This window comes from Melozone crissalis, unplaced genomic scaffold, assembly GCF_028551555.1.
Source record: "Melozone crissalis strain CALT ecotype California unplaced genomic scaffold, PUWL_Pcris_2 ptg000042l_1, whole genome shotgun sequence".
In the NCBI taxonomy this organism is placed as follows: domain Eukaryota; kingdom Metazoa; phylum Chordata; class Aves; order Passeriformes; family Passerellidae; genus Melozone; species Melozone crissalis.
The window spans coordinates 17,288,954-17,311,048 of record NW_026535820.1 but is presented as its reverse complement, the minus strand read 5'-3'; the positions used below and the strand labels follow the sequence as shown (position 1 = coordinate 17,311,048).

At 39.3% G+C, this 22,095-nt stretch overlaps 1 protein-coding gene across 4 annotated transcripts in view; it reads right to left on the bottom strand.

Moving 5' to 3' along the window:
* Positions 1 to 22,095, bottom strand: part of TMEM241 (transmembrane protein 241) — a 54,941-nt gene that overhangs the window by 7,493 nt on the left and 25,353 nt on the right. For all 4 annotated transcript variants that reach the window (XM_054284881.1, XM_054284882.1, XM_054284883.1 and 1 more), the window contains 3 exons: positions 21,281 to 21,315; positions 19,974 to 20,043; positions 17,262 to 17,355 (listed from right to left, as the gene is read on the bottom strand). In XM_054284881.1, the coding sequence (XP_054140856.1) occupies positions 17,262 to 17,355; positions 19,974 to 20,043; positions 21,281 to 21,315 (199 nt within the window). The remainder of the gene's footprint in view (positions 1 to 17,261; positions 17,356 to 19,973; positions 20,044 to 21,280; positions 21,316 to 22,095) is intronic.

The window sequence follows — 22,095 nt, the reverse complement described above, 5'->3', positions numbered from 1 at the left end:
TTTTAATTAGCTATAATATGCCTATTTTCAACAAAGCTCCCCAAGATTTTGACATACAGTCACTAATTCTATCAAATTGTACAAGCTGGATGGTTGAACGCCAACTATTTTGGAAACAGGAATAGCTCCATGGACTCTGCCTACTTTTAAAGGAACTGTGACCAGTCAGTATTACGAAAGCTACTTTAAAAACATTCTTACCCGGAAATTTTCTAACAAAATTCTGACACAGCTTTCGATGATTAGGAAAAAAATTCAAGCGCAGCATAACTTAACAAAACATTTCCATGTGAGCTGAAATTTTTCCTAAGAAATCATTTCAAACCCTTCCTTGCATGAAAAATCAAATCAAAACAAAACAACCTCCCCTCAAGATTGTTGCTTAAAATAAATCAGTCTAAGTTTATTCTGCCGTTCCATTGTACCGCAAAAATAAGACTCATTTTAAAGGAGCACTTTATTAACACCTATTTGTCTTGATTCCAGCTATTTCTGTAGTTCAAATCACTGAGTTATTCACGAGTCATTTGAAATTTAACCAAAAACCTTGGCATTTCAAATTGTGCTTTGTACCTCAACCAAAACCAGTTCTAGTTCTTTACATATGTATCAGCATTGCAAGAAATCGTGTATCCTTGATACTTCTCTGGGATTAGGTCTGTGGAGAGTGGGTTGGTCCCCTCCACACAAGAGATTGGGCCTGAATAGTCAGGGAACAAAACACATAAATACTCCAATATTCTTCACATGAATACTCTAGTTCAAGGGATCAGATCCTGTTTCTCCTGGAACAGAAACCAGGAGAAAAAACAGAGCCACTCAGCCAGTTAGAGGCTTCAAACTTTTTGGTTTCAGGAGATCCCCAAATTCAGGTCCCCATTTAAAAGGTGAAAACTTCAAGCATCCCCATTATTCTGGGAAACCGAGAAGGACTCAGGTGCCATAAAACATTCCACACATTGTTTACATTTCCATTTACATTTAACAAGCTGCTATCAAGGACAACACAGCACTCAACCTCAGGATCCAAAGAAATTAATTCAATACCAGAGTTCTAGAGTTTGCTCCTTACCAGGCTGAATTAGTGGCAACTAGAAAAACAATGGTATAATTGAAATGCTGGGTAACAGACCCATGAAGCAGAAATATCCCAATGTGTGGAAGAACTTGTTGCACAGTAGGAATAAATTCAGCACATAAAATCACTTCTGCACAGGAAAATAGTAGGCATAGGAATAAATATGCTCCAATGCGCCCACGTTTTCTAAATCTGCTTTAGTGATTCCTGAGTGGAGGGAGGCACAATTGCCACTAGCTTTAAAGGGTTCCCAAGGACTTTGACAGACAGACCACTGCACAACTCATGATGTGAATGATTTCCTCCTTTCACCCTATCACTTTGGTCAGATAAGAAAAAATTTCCAAAGAGAAAGTAAAATTTGTTTCATAAATGTTGTTTTAAGAAAATATGAGAGGAAATGGAATTTATTTTGGAATAAGAGATTAATTCAGTTAACAGATAACAAAATAAAAAATAAAGACTGGAGAATTTCTAGCTGTAGACATTAAGAACAGGTAAGATAATTACTGAGCCAGCTTCCCTCTTAGATGTTTTTCTTGAACATATAACATCAGAAAACTCTGATAAGTCTGATATGCGGCTTGAACACAGGAGATGGCACCCTAAGGGTTCCTGGTCCTTGGCAGTGCACAAACTTGGATCCTGGGAGATAAAGGAATGTGGAACTCTGCATTCTTTGCTGCCTTGAGTTCTCCCCTGACCAGCTGTGGTTATACCACAGACTCTGGAGTGTCCAATTTCGAGTGGTTCAAACCAGACATCCCTGCCAGATAAAAGTGTCATTCCTGACCAAGCTATCATGGATCCCCTTCAGCCCTGACTTTACAATCACTTCAGAGAAAGATTTTCAGGCTGCAGAAGCTTGCTGCAGATTTTGAATATTTAGCATTTCTGAGTTGTTCAGGAAGATATTGTTTATATAGCCAAGAACACCGATGAGGACATTTTCAAAAATTAGATTCTGATTTAATCTTTCTATCTGGAATGGAAAGATATGGTGGGGATTTAGTCCTGACATGACCATGATTTGTTAATATTAGCACTCTACTTGTACATTCCATATAAAACTATGTTTTCTTAAAACTTTTAAACTGCTAAGAAGTTAAATGTCATAGTTCTCACTGTGAAGTGAACACAGAATACTTTACAAAAGTTTTCTTTAGTTTATGTACACAGAGCCAATCCTTGTAACTTCACTTCCCCAAACTGCCAAAACCTCTGTCCTTACAAAGACGCGTATTTTTTCCAAAGAGAGTGTTTTGAAACAGCTCATCAAGTTCACTCACTGTTCAAAATAAATCATTCTATTTACCATTGGGTCATCTTCTCAAAACATCAGGAAAAAGATTCTGATGTATGTAACATTTGTTTTCATTCTACTGTCGGAATTAAAGTAATATCAAGCTTTTTATAGACATAATATTTGTTCTGTCCCTCTTCTGCATGGTTTAACCAGCTGCTAAGATAATCATCAAAAATCGCCAGGGAAATGGATCATTGTTAGGGCCACGGAAAACAGCTACATCAAGATAATCCAGTGCTACCAAAAAGATAAAAATTACAGCAGGAAAACATCAATAACAACACATAATTTTTTTCTTGATGGAGAGCCACTGAAATAATTTCCCAGATTTAAGAGTTATATCTCCTTTGTACATATGTTTACTGCAGAGTAAGCATATGTTACATGAGCATACAAAATGTTTGGAATGGAAATATATCGAAATCTTCAGAATAGAAAAAAAGAACAACTAATATTTTAATGCCATCCTCTGTATTCATTAATTCACATGAATTTTCTAAGCTTTTAACACCATTTCTCTTTGTTTGCATACATTTTCCATCTCAGGTGGCCTACAAGCCATTTCCATCTAGCTCTCCTCTACTTTCCTTCATCCAAATTTAAGACAACGAAACATTGCCAGATGGGTAAATTCTCTGCACTTTAGCAAGAATACTTTCATTCACACACATCCAGCAGCTACAGAACCAGTTGAACAGATGAAGGCATTTACTGGGACAGCCAAATACATGGAAGAACACTGAGGGACTGGGATCTCCGCTGTCCAAACCCCAACTGATGTGGTCCAGCATGTACTGCCAAGTCTTTTTAAAATAACCCAGACTTGTGAGATTTTTATAGAGCAGGTGCTGACTGTGAGGTTTCAAGCTGCAGAAAGTCAGCAATGTTTAAGGAGAGGCACCAATGACCACCTGTAAGCTCACTGATTGTGCAGGGCTGGTACTGTCACTGGAAATCTGACATGAGTTGGCAGCAAAAATTCCTGCTAAATATGACAAACATGGTACGTCCCCTCCCTCACAAGAAAGAGAGGATGGGACTAGAACTAATGTCAAGTCTGACTGGATTGCTGGCATTTGGGCAAGGAAAAAAAAGTACAAACAAAGTGTGTAGAAAAAAACCTATTTTTTTTTCCTATGGTGATGAAACAAAATAAAGCACTGTTAGCAGCAGCAGATACTGTGCACAGGAGATGTCTTCCATTGTGAGCAGAATTAAGCATCTGAATGAATCATGCATGCAGAAACAGACCAAAATCAAAGTAGCATTAGCTATTTAATTTTAGGTCAGCTTTGGAGACGATCACAGAAAAGAAACTTCCCTGGAAGCTTTGAATTATATTGCCTATTGCAATGACAAAACTTTCCATGAAATCATTAGAAGCTCAAAGGCTCTTCACAAATCGGTTTTACCATACCAAGGTCAATCTCTGGTTAAAAAAGATATAGCAAATTCAGGCAAAATCCCTCTGACCAACTCTCCTTTAAAGTCTCCTCTCCCTAGATATTCATTTAGTTGTGTTAATCAATACAATGAAACAAAGTCTGAGACCTTTCAACTTTGTTCTGAGGGTCTGTTACCAATCAAAAAGCAAGACAAAATTTGCTGCTTAACATAAGGGCTTCAGGTGATAGTCCAGCCCCTGAAGGAGCACTGCTAGTAAATCCACTGACAAGGAAGGGTTCCAGTCAGCCACACAACTTTTTCCAAGGAAAGGTAACGAAGCTTTAACCTTGAACCACTAAAATAATGGCTCTTCCCAAAAGAAACAGTAATGCCATGATCCTGCCTGAAAAGCTGAGGAGCCCAAACAAGGGAAAGAAACAATTCAAAGTGAAATAAATTGGAGGAAAGGGGAAAGCAAAACAGGCTTCACTCTCAGTTCTGCCCATTAGTTTAACACCAACTCGAGCACATCTGCTGTGTTACCCTCAGCCTGACCAAAGTGTAGACGTGCCCTGAGGGATTTCATCCCCGACAGACTTCACTGGGGACTGTCAGCCTATGAAATCAGCAGACAATGCAAGGAGTTTGTGCATTGCAGCATACTTAGGCGCACATTGCTTGTAGGAGGAGCAATGCTCTGCTCCAGTCTTCTGAAGGAAGAAAACCCTTTAACCCTTCTGAAATACAAGCTGCTCCTTAAAGGATAACCTGGTGATGCTGGCACCATGGCAACAGTGGCACCATGGCAACGGTGACAGTCAGTACCTTCATGATCCACACAGCTTTGATCCAGCTACACAGAAGTTTTTTCAGCTGCTGTAAATTTCTTTAAGAACATTTATTTCATATTTGGCCAAATGCCTGCACTCATCCCCTTCTCTAAAGCATCTATTTTCTAAAAGGAGGTTTTGGGCACTCTCTTCTGCCTTTTCTTTATATTTTATCTTTCTTCTTTCTATGTTTTTTTTAGCATTACAAAAGTAATGATGTAATATCCAGGGGTTAAGAACACAATTAATTCCATGTATTGTGACTCAAAAGCAGGCAGAGTTTCAACATGCCTTAGCAGTCAAATGCCTAATGATAATGATAAAACTTAGTTCTAGAGTAAATGAGTCTATCTGTATTTCATAGGAATAGATTCTGACAAAGCTTAAAATCACCTACATGTTACGTTTAAAATATAGAACATACTAAAAGCAGAGGGAGAGGGTAGATCAAATAACACACAACCAGCAACTCGCCCTTGAAAATATTTTCACAACAAAAGCAGGACAAATGCATGCCTCTAGAAAAATCATCAGATATTTTAGGGTGGTTTCTCTTTCTTTACATTACAAATACCTAAACCAATAATCTCTGTACTGCAGATGAATATTTCTATATATTAGCTTTTTGACTGCTATGAAAAAATAGATTTCCTAATTAGCCCTATGTGCTTAGAGAGAAGATAATCCTCTGTATTTCTGTGGCTGAGTACCTCTGTGCAGTTCCAGTATTTAAAGAATTAGGTATGCATCCTCTCTACTTTCTATCACATTTATGAAGATTTTTTTTCAGTAAGTTCTTTTTTTCCCAGGATTTGATTACCAGTACAACCCTGATGCTGATCCTACAAGTGCAAGGTGGGACCAACAGGTGGTTGAATCATTAAAGCTTCCTTAAAGTCATTGAGCATCCTGTTTTACCAGATTAATACATGATCAATGTACAATCCTTTTAGATTAATATGCTATAATAACTAGTTTTTAGCCCTGAGCATCATGTGAATATCAAAAGAACTGCTGAACTGCTGTCTAACTTCATAATTTTTTAATTCTGCATAAGATAAAAGTGGCCAAGCTATTGTGCCTGCACCGTATGCATCTGATCAGAGTTTGGCTGCAGGAGTAAATGAACCATTAAGGTGTCATTTCTTGCCTTTGAATCACTTCTAGAGAATCCTCTGCCTTCACCTCTTTGAGGTATGTGCCACCTGTCTTGCTGCTCTCAGCCATACCAAGACTTTAAATATAGCTCATAGATGGCCATTTTGAATCCTGGCCTTAATTTTCTTGTCTCTCCAGTGTAGCTTTCTTTTTTAAACTTTACAATAGCCACCACAAAGATATGATGATTATTTTATGTTGCAGAAACATATTGCAATGTTAAAGTACAGTAAGGAGAGAAGGATATGTGGATTACAGAGTGTAATTAATAGAATCTATGTAAGAAAATTCTCCTCTTATGAGAAACAGGATATCATGGTCACATTTACAATGATCAAAGGAACAAGGCAAGACAAGACTCTTCCTTTTCAGCAAGTCCTACATTTATCAATGTATAAACATGTATCTATATATGCATTTACTCATAAATGTGTACTATATATGTACACACTGCAGAAATACATAAATATATATGACTGATGAGATAGGACAGAACTATTACAAGCACATTATAATTTATTCTGCTTTCCTCAAAAAAAGTCATACATTTAAAGAAAATCAAAACTCTTTGCTCCTTGGAAAATACCACATTGGGTTGAAAAGTATGGTGATTATAGTGCTTTCCTTCCGAACAACAAATAGCCACTTTACACTACATTCAGACATAAAGATCAGAATTTCTGATAAAAGACAAAGCCACAAGAAGAATCATTTGCCCTCTACTATTGGAGAAAATGCCCAACACATCCATTTTCTCTTCTAAGACTAAGAGCTCGAGCAGTGACACCAATCTTCAGCCTATAAAGGGGCTATAGTACAGAACCCAATTTTAACAGTACCTCTGCTCATATTTTAAATATTTCTCTTACACGTGCCCATCTGTAATCCAGATACTGTTATTACTTTCAGAGTTCCAGTTCTAAGGACACAGCCTGCACAGTTCTTGTATAATTGCTGTTCCTAAGCCTGCTTTGCTGATCTGGAAACACGATCAATCATGACCCAAACAGGTGTGTGCACATGCTCCAGACTAACAGCATCTGTTCAGGTCAGGTCTGCAAACAAGAGGCACAATCCATACAGCTGAAGCTTTGCCAAGCAAGGACAACAAAAGTCATTAAATGGGGGACACAAGAAGGCTTCTTTATACCAAATAAATTTGATTTTCTTTGAATTTGCTGAGAAGCATTTTGCCCATTCTTGCTATTTCACCAAATTTAAGACCCAACACCCCCTGTTTCCTGTAGATGCTTCATGCATTATAATGCTTAACTGTACTTTTCCTGTATCTTTTCAGCATGTCAAGGAGTCTCTTTTGCTTATATGCTGCCTCATTACTGCAAAGGCCTTAAATGGCTCCTGACATTTAGCTTCTCCCCTGAAACTTCTAAGTTCAGAAGCTGACAGTGCAATATGATTCATCATCTTGTTAATATTTTATGAATTATTAAATATTTGTGCAATGGAATAAGCATTTCAACAACAACCACAACTGTAAAGTTTTACCTGCTAGGACCACAGACAAAAACTGTATTGGACTAAGATAAGGTTGAATCAAGTATTGGATGATGGCAGAGGATTTGGGAGAATTTATGAATCTCCCCTAATGCAGCAAGTCTGGCATCACAGAAAAGGAGGCATTTGTATCTTGACTTTAGCTGATACAAAACTTACATCTCATGGCATGAAGGTTTTTAATCTTTCCTTTTATCTCCAAGAGAAACTTCCATAAAATGTCTACTATTGCTGAAATTGCTCAGTCCCTTGGAACCTTTTAAGCAGATCCAAGCCTGTAAAATATCTCTTTACTTTTACTCAGTCTCAGTATTATCTTCTCCTTCAGACACTGAATTTTACTGATCAATAATAGGGTACACTGTGTAAAACAATTACTTTTTCTATCTGTTTTGAGAAGTATTGACTTTCAGTTTTGAGCAGCAGTCAGCTGTACTAACTCTCTGCTGCTGCAAAATACCACAATGAAATACACTTCATTTCATGTTAAGCTCAGCAAGAGCTAGCCTTCTGGCATTCCAAGTTATTCTTCATCTCATGAGACCATGAAGGTAATCCAGATGAAACAACCATGATTTTCATTGTCACACTTAAGTGGTGAATTCAACAGCCACACTGACAGTTTGCTATGTATATCTGGCAAGAAAGGAGCTGGCTCCTTAGGGAGGAATGAGCTCAGCATCTGCCTGTGCCTATCTTCTTCCCAAATGCTGGATGCCCATGAGTGGGCATCAATCAGGTTACTATAACTGCCTTGCAGGAGAGGATGCACTTCCAAACAGGTGAACCATGACCTCCACAGCAGCAGCTCAGTGCTGGCTCAGCTGGCATCCAGGAGAAATGAAAAAGCTGGTTCCAGCACACAGTGTGTACATTAGATAAAACCTTCACAAAACAGAGAAGCCTGAGAGCAGTAAATGCCCTTTGAGCAACCTGGGAATCCAACAGCAAAATTTTCTTTTCCATATAGGCCTCAGGTGGGTGAATACCCACCCAGCTGTGCACTCTGAAGTCACTGCCATACTCTGGCCCAAAGATCCAGATGGGGACTAGGCCAAGACTGATCACATGTGGAGCACTTTACCATAGAGGGGGTGTTGAGTGGGATGCTGCACACATTCTCAGAGACTGCTCTTTCCATGCCAGATTGCCCTCATGCTGAACATTGCAGACTGAGGCTGTTTTCAGTACAAGATCTGTGCATTTCTTGAGTGCATCTTCAAATGCCTCCTTGCCCCCAGAGTCACTGCTACAGGAGAAGAAACCTTGTACATGCTGCTTTTCTTATGTGTGGAAAGGCCAAATGCTGCTAAAAAGGTTCAAGGGGGCTGTGAGAACCAACAAGGATGCCCAGCTTAAGGGGAATATTTTAGTGAAAAGAAATGCAATGCTATTCTCCATTGTTAAAATCTATAAACATACCTGAACAGCCTATGTTCCTTGTCAACATTATCAGATGTAAAACATTTTTCTGTCATGACTAATTCAGAACTCTGTGGAGGATATCAGCAGTATCAAAATAGCATAGGAAACTTTGGAATGCGTAATCAAGGGTTTTTTAAAAAATCTGTTAGCAAAAATAGCAAGTTTCCATCAGCCTCTCTCCCAGATGACACTTACAGATTTGGTATTTCTATGCATGTATAAAGTCCATTTCCTATTGTATTTCCCATCTCACAGCTCCTTTGGGAAAACCTAATTCATAAACAAAAAATTCCCAGAGAAGATAACTAAATCTCTCCACTGACCCCTTTCCATACTACCCAACAAGAATAACAGAAGCACAGTCTCTACATTGCCATTCTTTGGCGTGTTTATACTGTTTTAGTAATGATGTAATGGAAAGAAAGTGACATGCTATTATTACTGTTGTTATGCTAAGGACTGCAAGGAAGAATTGATTTTCTTTAAGGTTTTATTTTTCCATTTAAAAATGACAGCCTTTCCAGGGCTTTCTAACCATTAAATGCTACAAAAGGTCAAAATATTCCATCAGAAGCCTTAAAAAATGTGATACTTGAAAAAATATTTTTTAAAAGCATTTATTTAGCTGATCAATTTTGAGCAATGTCACAAGCTTACACACTCAGCAGTCTCTGTGCTCCCCATGCATGGGAAGACAGTGACAGAACCGACTATAGCTGACTATACTCCAAACATTTCCTCCAAAAAGAGTTGGGGAAGCCTCTGCAAGGCAGGTCCATTCCCCTCTGGTCCCTTAGAACAGCCATGCATAGCAACATGCATAGAGAGAAAGCTGGACTCTGCCCTCCTCCTCTCCATGCTATAAGACCTGTGTACAGGTCAAGAAAAGCCCACTGCCACCTCCTGACATTGTCTGGAGCCTATGGGACTTCCCTGAGTACCACATATTTCAGGAACAGAACATAATCCATTCAGTCTGCCTTCGCTAGAGCTCTGTGGCTGGTTGCTGACTTTTGTCAAAGTCAAAATCTAATCCTTAAACAGGTGTATGGAGATGGACTGAGAAATGAATGCACTTGGGGTTTTGCAAAGAGTTGGTATGAGTTGGGGAGGAAGAGGAAGACACAGAGACCTGTTTCAGAGAGCAGCATCTGAAGTTTCTGAAGGAAGCCACCTGAAGTGTGACATCCAGTGCCTACCATAGAGGTCAAGGCTCAAGATCTGTGAGACAGCCTGGAGACATTTCACCCACAAAGGTATTTAAAAATCAACAGGGAACATTCTGAAAAGAACAGAGAACCAGCAAATCAGAAGAATGTGGCTATATCTTTCTTGGTTTTGGAAGTCCAGCCTTATCTAGCTTTGGAGCCTTCTACATTGGTATGTAAAAGAGTGCACAGTTCTCCCATGTAATTTTGGCATTTACAACAGTGCATTAGCAACGGAAATGACTTCCAAAACAGTTCTCATTCTTTTGATTTCTCTTTGTCACAATAATGATTCATCTCCCAGCCTCAACTCTCCATATGCTAGTAACTCCAGGAGACTAAATAAAAACATGGGAGACTAGCAATCTATTATGCAGAGGAACAAATAAACCTGCATTCTCTGCAATTCAAAATTGTTAGATTTGAAAAAATTTCCTTTTGAACTGTTGTTTTGTACTGTCAAGCACATAGAGATGGTTTGTCAAGGCTAGGAATGATAAAGTATATTCCAAATACATACTCCAAACCCACGGTTCTGCCTTAGCTTTACATTAAAGAACATGCCAGTACTAAACATACACTTCAAATGGATATCATAATAGATAAAAGGAAACAAATTATTTCAGAGCACCTCTTAGGGCTCAAAGTTAAAGTCTGCTGAGACTGGATTTATTATATTAAGCAAAGCTGAAAAATTGTTCTGTGATACCACCCCTGAGTCACAGCACATAAGTTTGTGTGACCATGCCATGCCTAAAAGCTGTGTAGCTGACTTTTTCAGTGGATACACAATTGCAGCCATTTACACCACCCTCACAATATTAAAACTTTCCATTACCTGGCAATTCAAAATCTCCAACAAGTCTCAGCTGTTCTTGCAAGACAGCTTCCTTAAATTGCAACAGTGCCCCAGGGAGCCTGTGTCACTGAGCTTAGTGGCCATGGAGCACACAATGAAGTTGTTATGGAGACTGACGTCTCCCCAGTAATTATATGCTGCAATTATTGTTGGCTGCTACAATGTAACTATGAAGCTGTCTCCATGGAAACTGCCCTAAAACCGGTATTTTTAAGGTTTCAGCAACTAGTCTTTTTTACAGACCCTAACAATGCAGTGACGTTCACACTGATTGCCTTCTTTGCTTGAAGCTCAGCTGAGAAACACATTTTCTTTTCCAAGGTATTTGCATAGTCCCCATGGTGACTCACAGGAATCAACTATATGTAGCAAGAATAAATGTACATATTTCATACAGTGAGGACCAATCAGAAAGCAATAAGGATTTTTAGCATTTTTAATTGTCTTCATCCATGTATGTGTGCACATCTACATGCATGACAGTGCACAAGGTGTGTAGGTGGAAGAAGTTCAGTTCTACTTTTATGAACCCCTTCTTGGAATCCTTGAAAACTTCAGGGTCACAGAACCTTCCTCTCTCAGATTAGAGATGCACTTCTAACCACAATGTTGCCACAAAGAGCTCCTACCAGTAGAGTCCAGATGGGTCTAGGACACAATTCTTTCTCTCTCACAGGGTTTTGGCTTGCAGCTGCACAGTCTTCCCAGGTTGGTGAGCAGAGATCTTGCACAAAGTGCAGGATCTTTGCTGCATGAAAATGCACTCTGTTTATGGAACTTCAACAGGAGTTTAAGACATTTTTGCCTAAAGCTTTATGAGGTCCAAGCCAAGAAAGAAATGGGATTTTCAGCCAAGAATCTCACTGTCACTTTTTCCTGAGCCAGCAGCATGCAAAGAAGACACTACTTCAGTCCACAATATTACCAAGTGGGCAAGTGCCAGAAAACCAAACACATTCTTGTTCTAGTTATGATATTCATATAAAATTTTTAAACAGGTTTTTAAATCCAGAATCCTGTTCTATTAAGGCAGAGAAGAGCAAGGGAGAGACATTTACTACAGAAGGTACCCATGGCAGGACTCTTTTATAAATTTCCTGCAAGTAAATAGCCCCCAGCAGAATATATTCTAGCACTTGCATGCTAAGCAGCAGTGGGAAAGGAATTAAGATGTATACAAATTGAAGCAAATGTTTTGGCAGCGGCTTTAAGATTGCAACAATGTGGAAAAGCATGAATTCATTTCATTTCTCTTGGTCGGTTTGCCCCTAGAATTACAGCAGATAAAATTCTCATGTGAAATGCTATATGTGAAGAGAGGTGCAGTGAGCATAACAAGGCTAGGAGCCCCAGAAGGCTGCAGTTGTGGCTCTCCATTTTATGAGAAGCAGAAAAAAGAGAATTTGTGCTTTAATAAAAACATCAGTACTTTTCCTACCATTAAGATGGATATCATCAATTATTTTTGCACTGACACAAAGAGGGATCTAGTCTATCCATTCTCTTCAAGACACCATGGGGAACAAAGAAGCAAAAATACAGACACAAAATATAAAATCCAAGACTACAGGAGTCATTCTGAATAGCAGGAGGGATTCTGAACAGCCATTATACATTTGGGGGGACGACTAAAGCTGCTGTGGTATAAGTACAGTTGGTACACAGAACCCACAGATAAGAGATGCTTTCAGACACTCCTGCAAAGCTGCTTTCGCAATGTCTGGCAGCCAGCATTAAACACAGGATGACCTGGGGCATACACATCTAAAGTTAACAAACAAGGAACCAAAGCAGCTGTCAGAGGATGCTTTTATGTACTAGGGAGCCTCCAACACTGTTCAGATAAATTAAAGATTACATAATAGTGCCTGGGATGTTTATATAGAAAATAGTTGCATACTCCTGATCCGATTATTCTATATTTCCTTCCAACCCATGCATAGGAAAATCAGTAAACCTCAATGCAATTTAATTTCAGTTATTGAATTTCCTTTCTTCAGGTGAGGGAGGAAGAAAAAGAGAATTCAAAATCCACTGACCTTCCCATTTGTTCTTCCTGTTTATAACAAGCTTATTCAATAGGCTCTTACTGGAAACAAGCTGAATTCCCTACTACAAGTTTTTTAGGATAACACTAAACATGACATGGGAATACAAATTCATAAGTAACCAGTATCTTGCTGAATTTTTCCATTCTGTAAATGATTTAAATTATTTCTGCTGGTTAACTTTTAGAGACCCTAACAGGCTTCATCACCAGATATAGATTGGCAACCTTAATCAAAACAAACTCACTGACAGTGCTGTTAGAGCTCATTACCATCCTCACCAGATGCTTCTGTCTGTATATATGAACATCTCCAGTTTTTTCTTTCCAGTACATGACCCAGGATACTAGTACAGCTTTCAAATTAAAACAAGAAATCTCAGTACAGCTTCAAATCCTTGCTCTTCCGGGGATTAAATCTGTGCAAGGCTATGACAAAGCATTTTGTATTTCTTGGACTTCTTAAAAACTTTTTTTTTATACAGATCACTTCACTGATTTTTTTTGCATTTCTCAGGAATTTACAGAGATATAACTAACACATACACTGTTTGCTTTCACAGAAAAAGTGCAGAGAGCATTTGTCACTATAATTATCACACAGGACTTTATACACAGATGAAACCTGTGCTTCTGTGACTGTGCAAAGCGAAGCCCTAACATGAGAGCTGTCAGAAATCATCACAGGAAAGAATTTTAAAACCTCGTGCATTGATTAAGTTTTCACAGCCAAAGTAAAGATCATAACAACAAGTTACGACCCAGCTCCAGTTTTTCAGTGAATGAAAAATTAGAGGGTAGGGAGGCCAAATATGTGGGCTTCACAAAGAATGTGTCCTTGGATGTGCAAAGCAGAGCCGATCAGATCCCATGGTTAATTTATTGGAAATGAAGTTGTGACAACGATCTCAGCCCCAGCTCATCAGTCACATAGGTACAAAGCATCCAAATGGAAAACAGATTTTCTGATTCCCTGCACCTCCCTGGAGGCCTGTGCTGCTGTCTGAGGACTGCAGCATTCTCCTTTCTTGGCTCATTTGCAAGATAAACATATTCTAGCCTCAAACACTGCTCCTTTCCAACTGCTGGTGAAAACTCCAATCAGTCTGAGAGATTAGGAGGATGATCTAGGGCACTACTCAATCCAAGAAAAATGCTCATGTGGGAACACAAAGCTGTTGTTGTGACCAGAGGTTTTTTTTTCCACTGGATCCCATTCTGCAAGTCCAGATACAAATACTTTCTATCTTTATTCTTTATCCATATTAACTTCCTTCCTTTTCTGTTTTTTTTCAAGGGAGCCAGACACTTAGACTTAAACAGATTTTTACAGTGCTAGTTAAATGCTGCTTTTCTGCACTTGATTTAAGATGTGACTCACACAGCCCTCATACCTGGGCAATACTGAGTTAGATCAGGACATAGTTTTACCATTTTCAAACACTTGCAGGAAGTAGTATTAATGATCAGACAGATGGAACTCAAATCTTAACTGCACAGTACATAAATTTATAGCTCCTTGTAGATAGAAGGTTCCTTGGGTTTTTGGGAGCCAGTAGATCAGCCCCTACCCTTAAGGCAAGCTACAGTTCAGCTGCTGCTTTCTGCCTGTCTGTGTCTGTCTCTGCTTTGGTCCCTGTTCTAAAACTGATGTATGGTGCTTCCAAACTTTTCAAGCATTCACTGACTTTTAACCCCAAATCAACTGCATTTCAGCACTTGGAGCAGCAGTTCCTCCATGCTCCTCATGAGTCCTTAGATGGGTATGGTAGAACCCTAAAATAAGTCACATAGCAAGTTTTAAAACACTAGTGGAAGACTTAGGGAAACTGCTAGTGTTGATAAAATTATTAGTGCTACAGACAGATCTCATGTCTTCATTATTATTGCCCTCTTCAAACTCAAGACATATAATTTGAGCACTGGGTTAGAAGCTACAACAGGAAAAGGACTAATTGCTCTGTTACAAAAACCTTCCAAGCAAGATAATTAAACAGTGTACATTGAAAAGCATGCACTTTAAAGGATAAAGAACAGATTAAATTCTTCCAGTGACACAGAGACAAGCTTTAAGTTGCTATGAAGGCACACAATTTCATTGACAACAGTGGCTAGAACAAACTTCATATCACTTATGTCTAGAGATGGCCAAACCCCCACAAATCTAGAAACCCTTGAACTCTGGGAAAACTTTGATCCAATCCAGACTTTATGGCTCTGATTCACTTCATCTGGGATGGACCCAAATCTGCTTAAAATATATTTCACAACACATTTTTGCTTGCATTTTTTTCCAATAGGTCATAAATACCACATGTAAAACCATTTACCCTCATTCACAACACCTAGCAGAGACAGCTATTCCATTCTCCAACCCAGAATGTTAAACAAAAAACTAAACTAAAACAAAACAAAAAGCCACAACAACAACAACAACAACAAAAGACTCAAGAGCAAGTTTTAGATCTTAGACTTTGCTATGAAGCAGTAAGAAGAAAGCTAAGGTACTAAAATCTGCACACTCAGAATGTTTGGAAGAAATTCAAACTAGTGAGAAACTCTCTGTGACTTGTACAGTGGAGAAGAGCTTACAAAGCTCAAACCAAGTCATATCAGTCCACTCTTGTTATCCCCACAAAAAAAAAAAAGGACTCATTTGATTACAGTTTCTAAAGAAGCATATTATGCAAATCTAGGGTTTGGGGTGGGGAGGCTGATAATGTAACAGCTTCATTCACTGTAGCAGGAAAGGTGAGATCACAAACCACATCGGAAGGTTGTGGTTTTCAGATGACCTAGATGAAAGTGACGAGACTAAGTAAAATCTAAGCAGGGAAAAGGAGTCTGAGAAGTTGTTTTGACTGCATTCACCACCAATAATTTAAAAACTGAGCTGTTAATAGCTTAAATCAAGTACAGCCAGACCTCAGATCACAGGATAATTCCAGAAGGAATGGACCTTAGGAGCTCAGACTGGGTTACTTAGGGCTTTATCCAGTTGGGTCTTGTAAACCTTCAGAGTCGGAAACAGCACAGCCTTCCTGGGCAACCTCTGCCCTTGCCTGACTTGACTTTGGGGTGAAAAAAATTTCCCTCACACCTAACCTGAACCTCTCTGTTTACTTAACACAACCCTACACAGCACTGTGAATAGCCTGGATCTGTCTTCTGGATGACTTCTCCATAGCTACTGGGTGGCTGCTGTTTCTTAGGTGCTCCCAAAGATGTCCCTCTTCCAGGCTGAACAAGCCTGATCCAGCAGCCACTCCCCAAAATGCAAGCGATCCAGTCCCCTGACTTTCGTGGCAACCCTCTGCCAAACTCATTCCAGTTTAACAATATCTTCCCTGTACTGAGGTGCCTGAAACAAGGCTCCCTATTCCAGATGTTGACTAACAAGTGCTGAGAAGATCATGATCACTACCATGGATTTTCTGTCTATCCTATTGTAAATATAGCCCAGGATATTTTGGGGTTTTTAGTTGCCAGGGCACACTACTGCATCATGTCCTACTTGCTGTCTACCAAAATCCCAGGTCCTTTTCCACAGAGTTGCTTCCCAACTATGCAGCCTTCAGGCTCTATTATTGCCATCAACTGTTCCTTCCCATGTGCAGGGTTTCACATCTGCCCTTGATGAATTTTCTAAGATTTCTGTTGGCCCATTCCTCCAGCCTGTCCAGATCCCTCTGGAAGGCAACCCTATACTCCAGTGTTATTGACAGGTCCTCCCAGTTTGGTGTCCCTTGGAAATGCGAGTGCACACTCTTACTTCTCATTCTTCAATAAAGATGTTAAATAGGAAAGGACCCAGGACAGATCCCTGTGCCATTCCACTTGTCACAAGACTCCAGTCAGAGTAGGAATCATTAACCTCTACCTTCTGAACCTGATCCTCCAACCATTTTTTATCCATCTAATTATCTGCCCATCCAGACTGTAGTACTCTAATTTTTATATAATATTATTGTGGGACATACCATCAAAAGCCCTGGTAATGTCAAGGCAAATGACATCCTCAGCTCTCTCCTGCAACAAAAACAGTGAGAGTTCTGGTATTGAACTTCAGGGAATTAGCTGTAACTGTTGGCTCAGGAAAGACACACTGTGTGCAAAATGGCTGGTGCATACACTCATAGAAGTATTCTCCAAAACACTGTGGAAAGTATAGGTTTGTATTACTGGGATGCCATACTCCAAATCCTTAGCTGCAATAATCATCCCAGTTCCATTAGGCTCAGTCTACACACAGTATTTCATCTCAGATAATGATTCTGGGATATTACACACATGATATTTGTTGCCACAGCTGTATGTGCAGGTTGCACAAACAGGACCAAGGAAGCATAAAGGAGGAATAACAAGAGAAACTACAGAGATGCAGAAATTCCTCAGTCCTCCTGGGAGATGCACAGATCCTCTGTGTTCCTGTGAGGGTCTTTCTCTTACCTTTGCAAGGAAATTCCAGGCTGCATATTGCCCTGAGGTTGTGCTGCTTTTTAGCTTCACTGTGTGCAACATCAGAAAGAATCCCAAGAGTCCACTGCAAAGGATGGGGAAAGCTTGTTAATAAAATCTCTTAACTTCAACTAAACAACCTCTTACAGACACCTTGGTTTTCCTAATGAAGAACTGCAGTGTTAATCCCATTTGGAGAAGGAAAGCTGGTGGACAAGAGGCTTACACTATGTCCAGTACACCTAGTGTTTTGTTCAGCCAGGGACTAGAATCTGAAAAAAGTAAGTCTGATACCCTTATGGCTGGTGTCTAATGCACTTGCATAATCAGAAAAGTAGAGATTATTGAAAACATGAGGTGAAATATTAACTTCAGGCATTGAAATGGCTCTGAATAACAGCAATGCTAATTTCAGCAGGAACCACACATATTTGGCAACTAACTCACTTCAACCTCCACAGAGCCTTGAACTGAAAAAATAACCACTGGAAAGTTTCTGCCTGAAGCTTTTAAGCTGTTTAAACTTCGTGAAGCCAAAATTCCAATTAGGAAGTCAAATACATCTCTACTGTATAACAAATAAATGGCTCAGTAGTGCTGGGAAAAGGATACTCCAAAGTTTTCTGCTGACAATTAAGAGAATTTTGATTCTCAAGTCTTATAGGACAGCAGTTCGGAGCTCTCCTGTAGCCAAGACTACCCTTAAGGAAATTTTGTTCCACATCTCAACAGACTTTATGGAGCTCATGAGGTTGGATATGTACAACCCACTCATTGTGAACCAGGGGAACAGTGTAAACCAGCAGGGAACAGAAGGGACTTCAAAATATGTAAGGCAAAAATTACTGTGAGGCATAAGAGACAACAAAGTGCTGTGGGAAAGGAGATAGGATCAACACAGCAGACAGGTGGTGAAGCAAAAAGTGCCTTGGTATTCACAGAGGGTATGCTGCTCTGGATAGAGGTGCCATGCAGTTGGTCCCCTCTCTACAGCAGCAGGAAGGGTGGAAAATGGTGGCTCCTCAGGTCAGAAGTCCTGTGCTGGGCTCCAGTATATTAGCCAAATGTTGTTCCTGTGCAACACATGTGGCCAAGTTCCAGCCCAGCTGCATGTCCATACAGGCACCAAAGAGCAGGGTAAGATAACTTGTCAGGAGTAGAAGGCATTGAGAATTTTTGCATTGAGCCATAACACAAGATACTTTGGGATGTATGTGAAGTCTGAAGCCAAGGAAGCAGATGCTAATTTGATGACAAAAGATAAGCCTAAACTCAGCAACTTGTTGCAGAGGATGGAGTGCTGAGCAGTAAAGCATTCCGCTCTGAGAAATGAATGAGTTCAATGAACCAACATTGCCCATACTTTTAAGAGTTCAGTAGCTTATTTCAGATCTTCTGCCCTGCTGTGAAGGGCCTTCAGTCATGAAGATCTGAAGATATTTAGTGCAACTCAAGATATAAAAAAGTGAAACAGCAAATTATAATACCTAAAATGTTGATGCGACAATTAACAGCGTTTTATTCCATTAAATAAATTGAGCACTTTCCACCTTACTGCTGATGCTTCAGACATTTTTCAAAAGCAGTATGAATTGCCCTTACCTTACATTGCATAGGTTTTCCTCCAAATCCCACATAGCTAAACAGACACTCAATTATGAAATGTAGGAGAGCAACTGAGATGTTTGTCTCTCCATCTAACCATTCCTTTCCCTTTCCTGCAGCGCACAGTGCTATCTACTACACATGTACTGAAGGTGGGCCAATGGAAACAGATGTGGGAAGCTACCACAGAGGTAAATAAAGTGAATAAAATAATATCTGGGCTAGACTGATATCCATTAGAACCTGCATTTAGGCCTCACCTTCAAGAAAAATAGATTTCACCCACTGACAGAATACCTAATTGTGAGTTACTTGTAGTGTGGATAGACCACACTTGGAAAAACATAACAAAAACCTATACACATTAGAAATTATTTAACAGTCATTCCCAATATACCCTTTCAATAGAAAATCCAGATACCAGTCAGAAAATGCCTTTCAAGAAATATTTTTTCCATTAGTTAGAATGAAAATATCTCTTTTCCCCTCTTAAAAAATAATTTGGTAAAAGACTGGGGAGGAAAGACAGGAATTAAAAAAAATTAAGATCTATGGGAAACATATTTATGTTGTCCTGTGAGAATTATGCCAATATGCAGTGAACTTTTGCTACTGAAAATAATGGAAGGCTTGTTAAAGCTTTTCCTTTTTACCCAAAACAGCATTCTGCCAAATCACAAGATGTACAGGCAAATAAATCCATGTACACCCATATACTGCTGAAGACTAATACTTAGTAATTGCTGCAAACAGCAAGTTTGGGTTAATCTGACTCCAGAAGCATTTGAGAGATGCTATGTATCAAAGCTCTGCTACATTGGGTAAACATTATTTTACTGGTGACTGTGAACTCTCCCAGTCAGAATGCACTCACTCAAGAACAAACATACTTTCAGCACATTTGAATCTCAGGCCATCAAATGCATATCCACAGACATGCAAAGATTTATTCTTTGCAATTCTACTGGCTTATGGCAGCAGAAACCAGTATAAGTAAGGCTTTACATGCTACAAAATTTTTAACTGAGAGTATAGGCTGGAAGTCAATTGAGCCTCTTATTTTGAAAACATTTACATGACCTATTATAGAGAGGTTACCTGGCACAGCAGCTGCTATGAAACCTGTAGAAGTACAGGAATGGAAAATCCAAGGCACTGAAGAGATCACCTGAGGGACAAAGCAATACACTCAGTAGGTGGGAAAAAAATTACCCACTGTTACAAGCAATGCAACAGCAATTACATGAACATTACTAGTGTAACATTCCTTTGAGCCTTTACAGCTGGCTGGCTTTTCATTTATGATGCTTTCCACATTTCTGGCGTGTTTAATGATTTCTCTCTGACCTTGCTTCTAGCCAGTTCTTGCCTTTGGTTGAAAAAGGGAAAAGGGATACCTAAGAGTATTTATTCTTTTCCAGTGTTCAGAAGGTCCTGTTTAAGCAAAAGTTGCCAGTGGACAGACATGTATCATACCCACTTCTTTTACTGTGCAGCATGAGATAGCTCCTACTGAAACAACAGGAAACACAGACATATGGTATCTGCTTCCCCCTCTGGCATTTGAACTCTGTAATACAGAGCATGTTGAGAGGTTCAAAGAGTTCTCCTAGGTCTAAGTAGAGCTCTTGAGTACTTGCATTTCCAGGAACCTGGACTTGGGTGCTCTTGGTGGCAATTCCCAGAGTTCTCTGGCCTTCAGGCTCTACAGAGTTACATGAAGCTCCATCTTTCACTTTATGAAATGCAAGACTGTTTCACTTAACATGTATGTCTATCCTGGTGGGGGTTTCCTATATATGCAATCTGCACCACCAGGGAAAGAGAGAATTTATGTTTCTTTAAATGCTTCCTTCTTTGTTTTCCTGGCTGAACAAATGTAAGAAACAGATGATCACCTTTACCCTCCTAATTATGAACACACCAGAAGGTAGGAATATTAACCACTATAAAATTTCTCAGTTTTTACCACCTGATGTGCTGCTACTTCAAATCCTGCAATGGGCCCAAGCAATGGGGTCCTTGTTAGGAAAGCAACAAAAGAAAAACTCTGCACAGCACTGGGGACAATGCAGAGAAGGAAACTCAGTTCTGGACTGCTGGGACACTGCTCTGAAGAGGATATGATGGCTTAGGGAATCCTTGTTCTTTACCATGCATCACCTCAAAAACTGTTCTTTGTTGTCAGCCCCATACTGCTTGTTTGCATGGGACAACTAAGAATGGTATTGGGAAATATCATGCAACTTACACCAAGTTATATGCCCTTCTCTCCTCTTCCTACATGACAACATATTATTGGCCATATTCAGCGCTAAAATCCTAAGGGTTTGGTCACTAAAAACATACACAGAAAGCAAAAGCAACATGGAAACTCCAGAAAGAAAGAACTCAGTTCACTTTACCTGCTGGATGGGATGCAGAGGCCAACAGCACCACACTAAAAAAAAAAAAATAAAATAATTGGATACTACAGAATTTATGACATGGGCTGAAGACTATAAATTGATAGCTTTGTGTTTGTTTTTCCATGGTGAAACTTATTCCAGTTAAGTAGAATAACTGAGACACAAATACCAATTAAAAGAAAACACAAGTTGATTGGAAAGGAATGTCTGGGTCACCTAATAAAATTTCTGACCTGAAGCAGGACTATCACAAATATTTGGTGATGCCCTCTGGTACTGTCTAAAAAGGCATGTCTCAAAAACCTACCAGCACAGAGATTCCACACCTCTCTGGGTAACTTTCCCAGGGCCACTCTACCCTCCCAGCAAAGAAGTTTTTCCTGCTGTCCCATTTTTAAACCACCAAAGTTGTAATGTATAGTTGTTGCTCCATATTATGCTTAATATTGCATGTAGACAAGTTTAAAAACACATGAAAATAAAACCAAGCACCAGCCCAAATTATTCACACTTTCCAGATACAAGTGAACAAGAAAACCAGTTGTGACCAGTTCTTTATCTGAAGTATTATCACTTAGGTTTTCTGAGGTCTTACAAAGACCTCACCCTTTAGCATTTGCAGTATAGGTTGTACAGAGTCTTTCTTTTTTAGTGTTACTGATTCTTCTTGTAAATTTCTCTCTGTTTTTATTTTAATTTTTATTATTATTATTTTTATTTTTATTATTATTATTATTTTTCACTCCTAATCGCTTCTAAGGTTAGAGAGCTACAAAAACATTCTGGGGTGCAGTGAGATGAGATAAGCATGC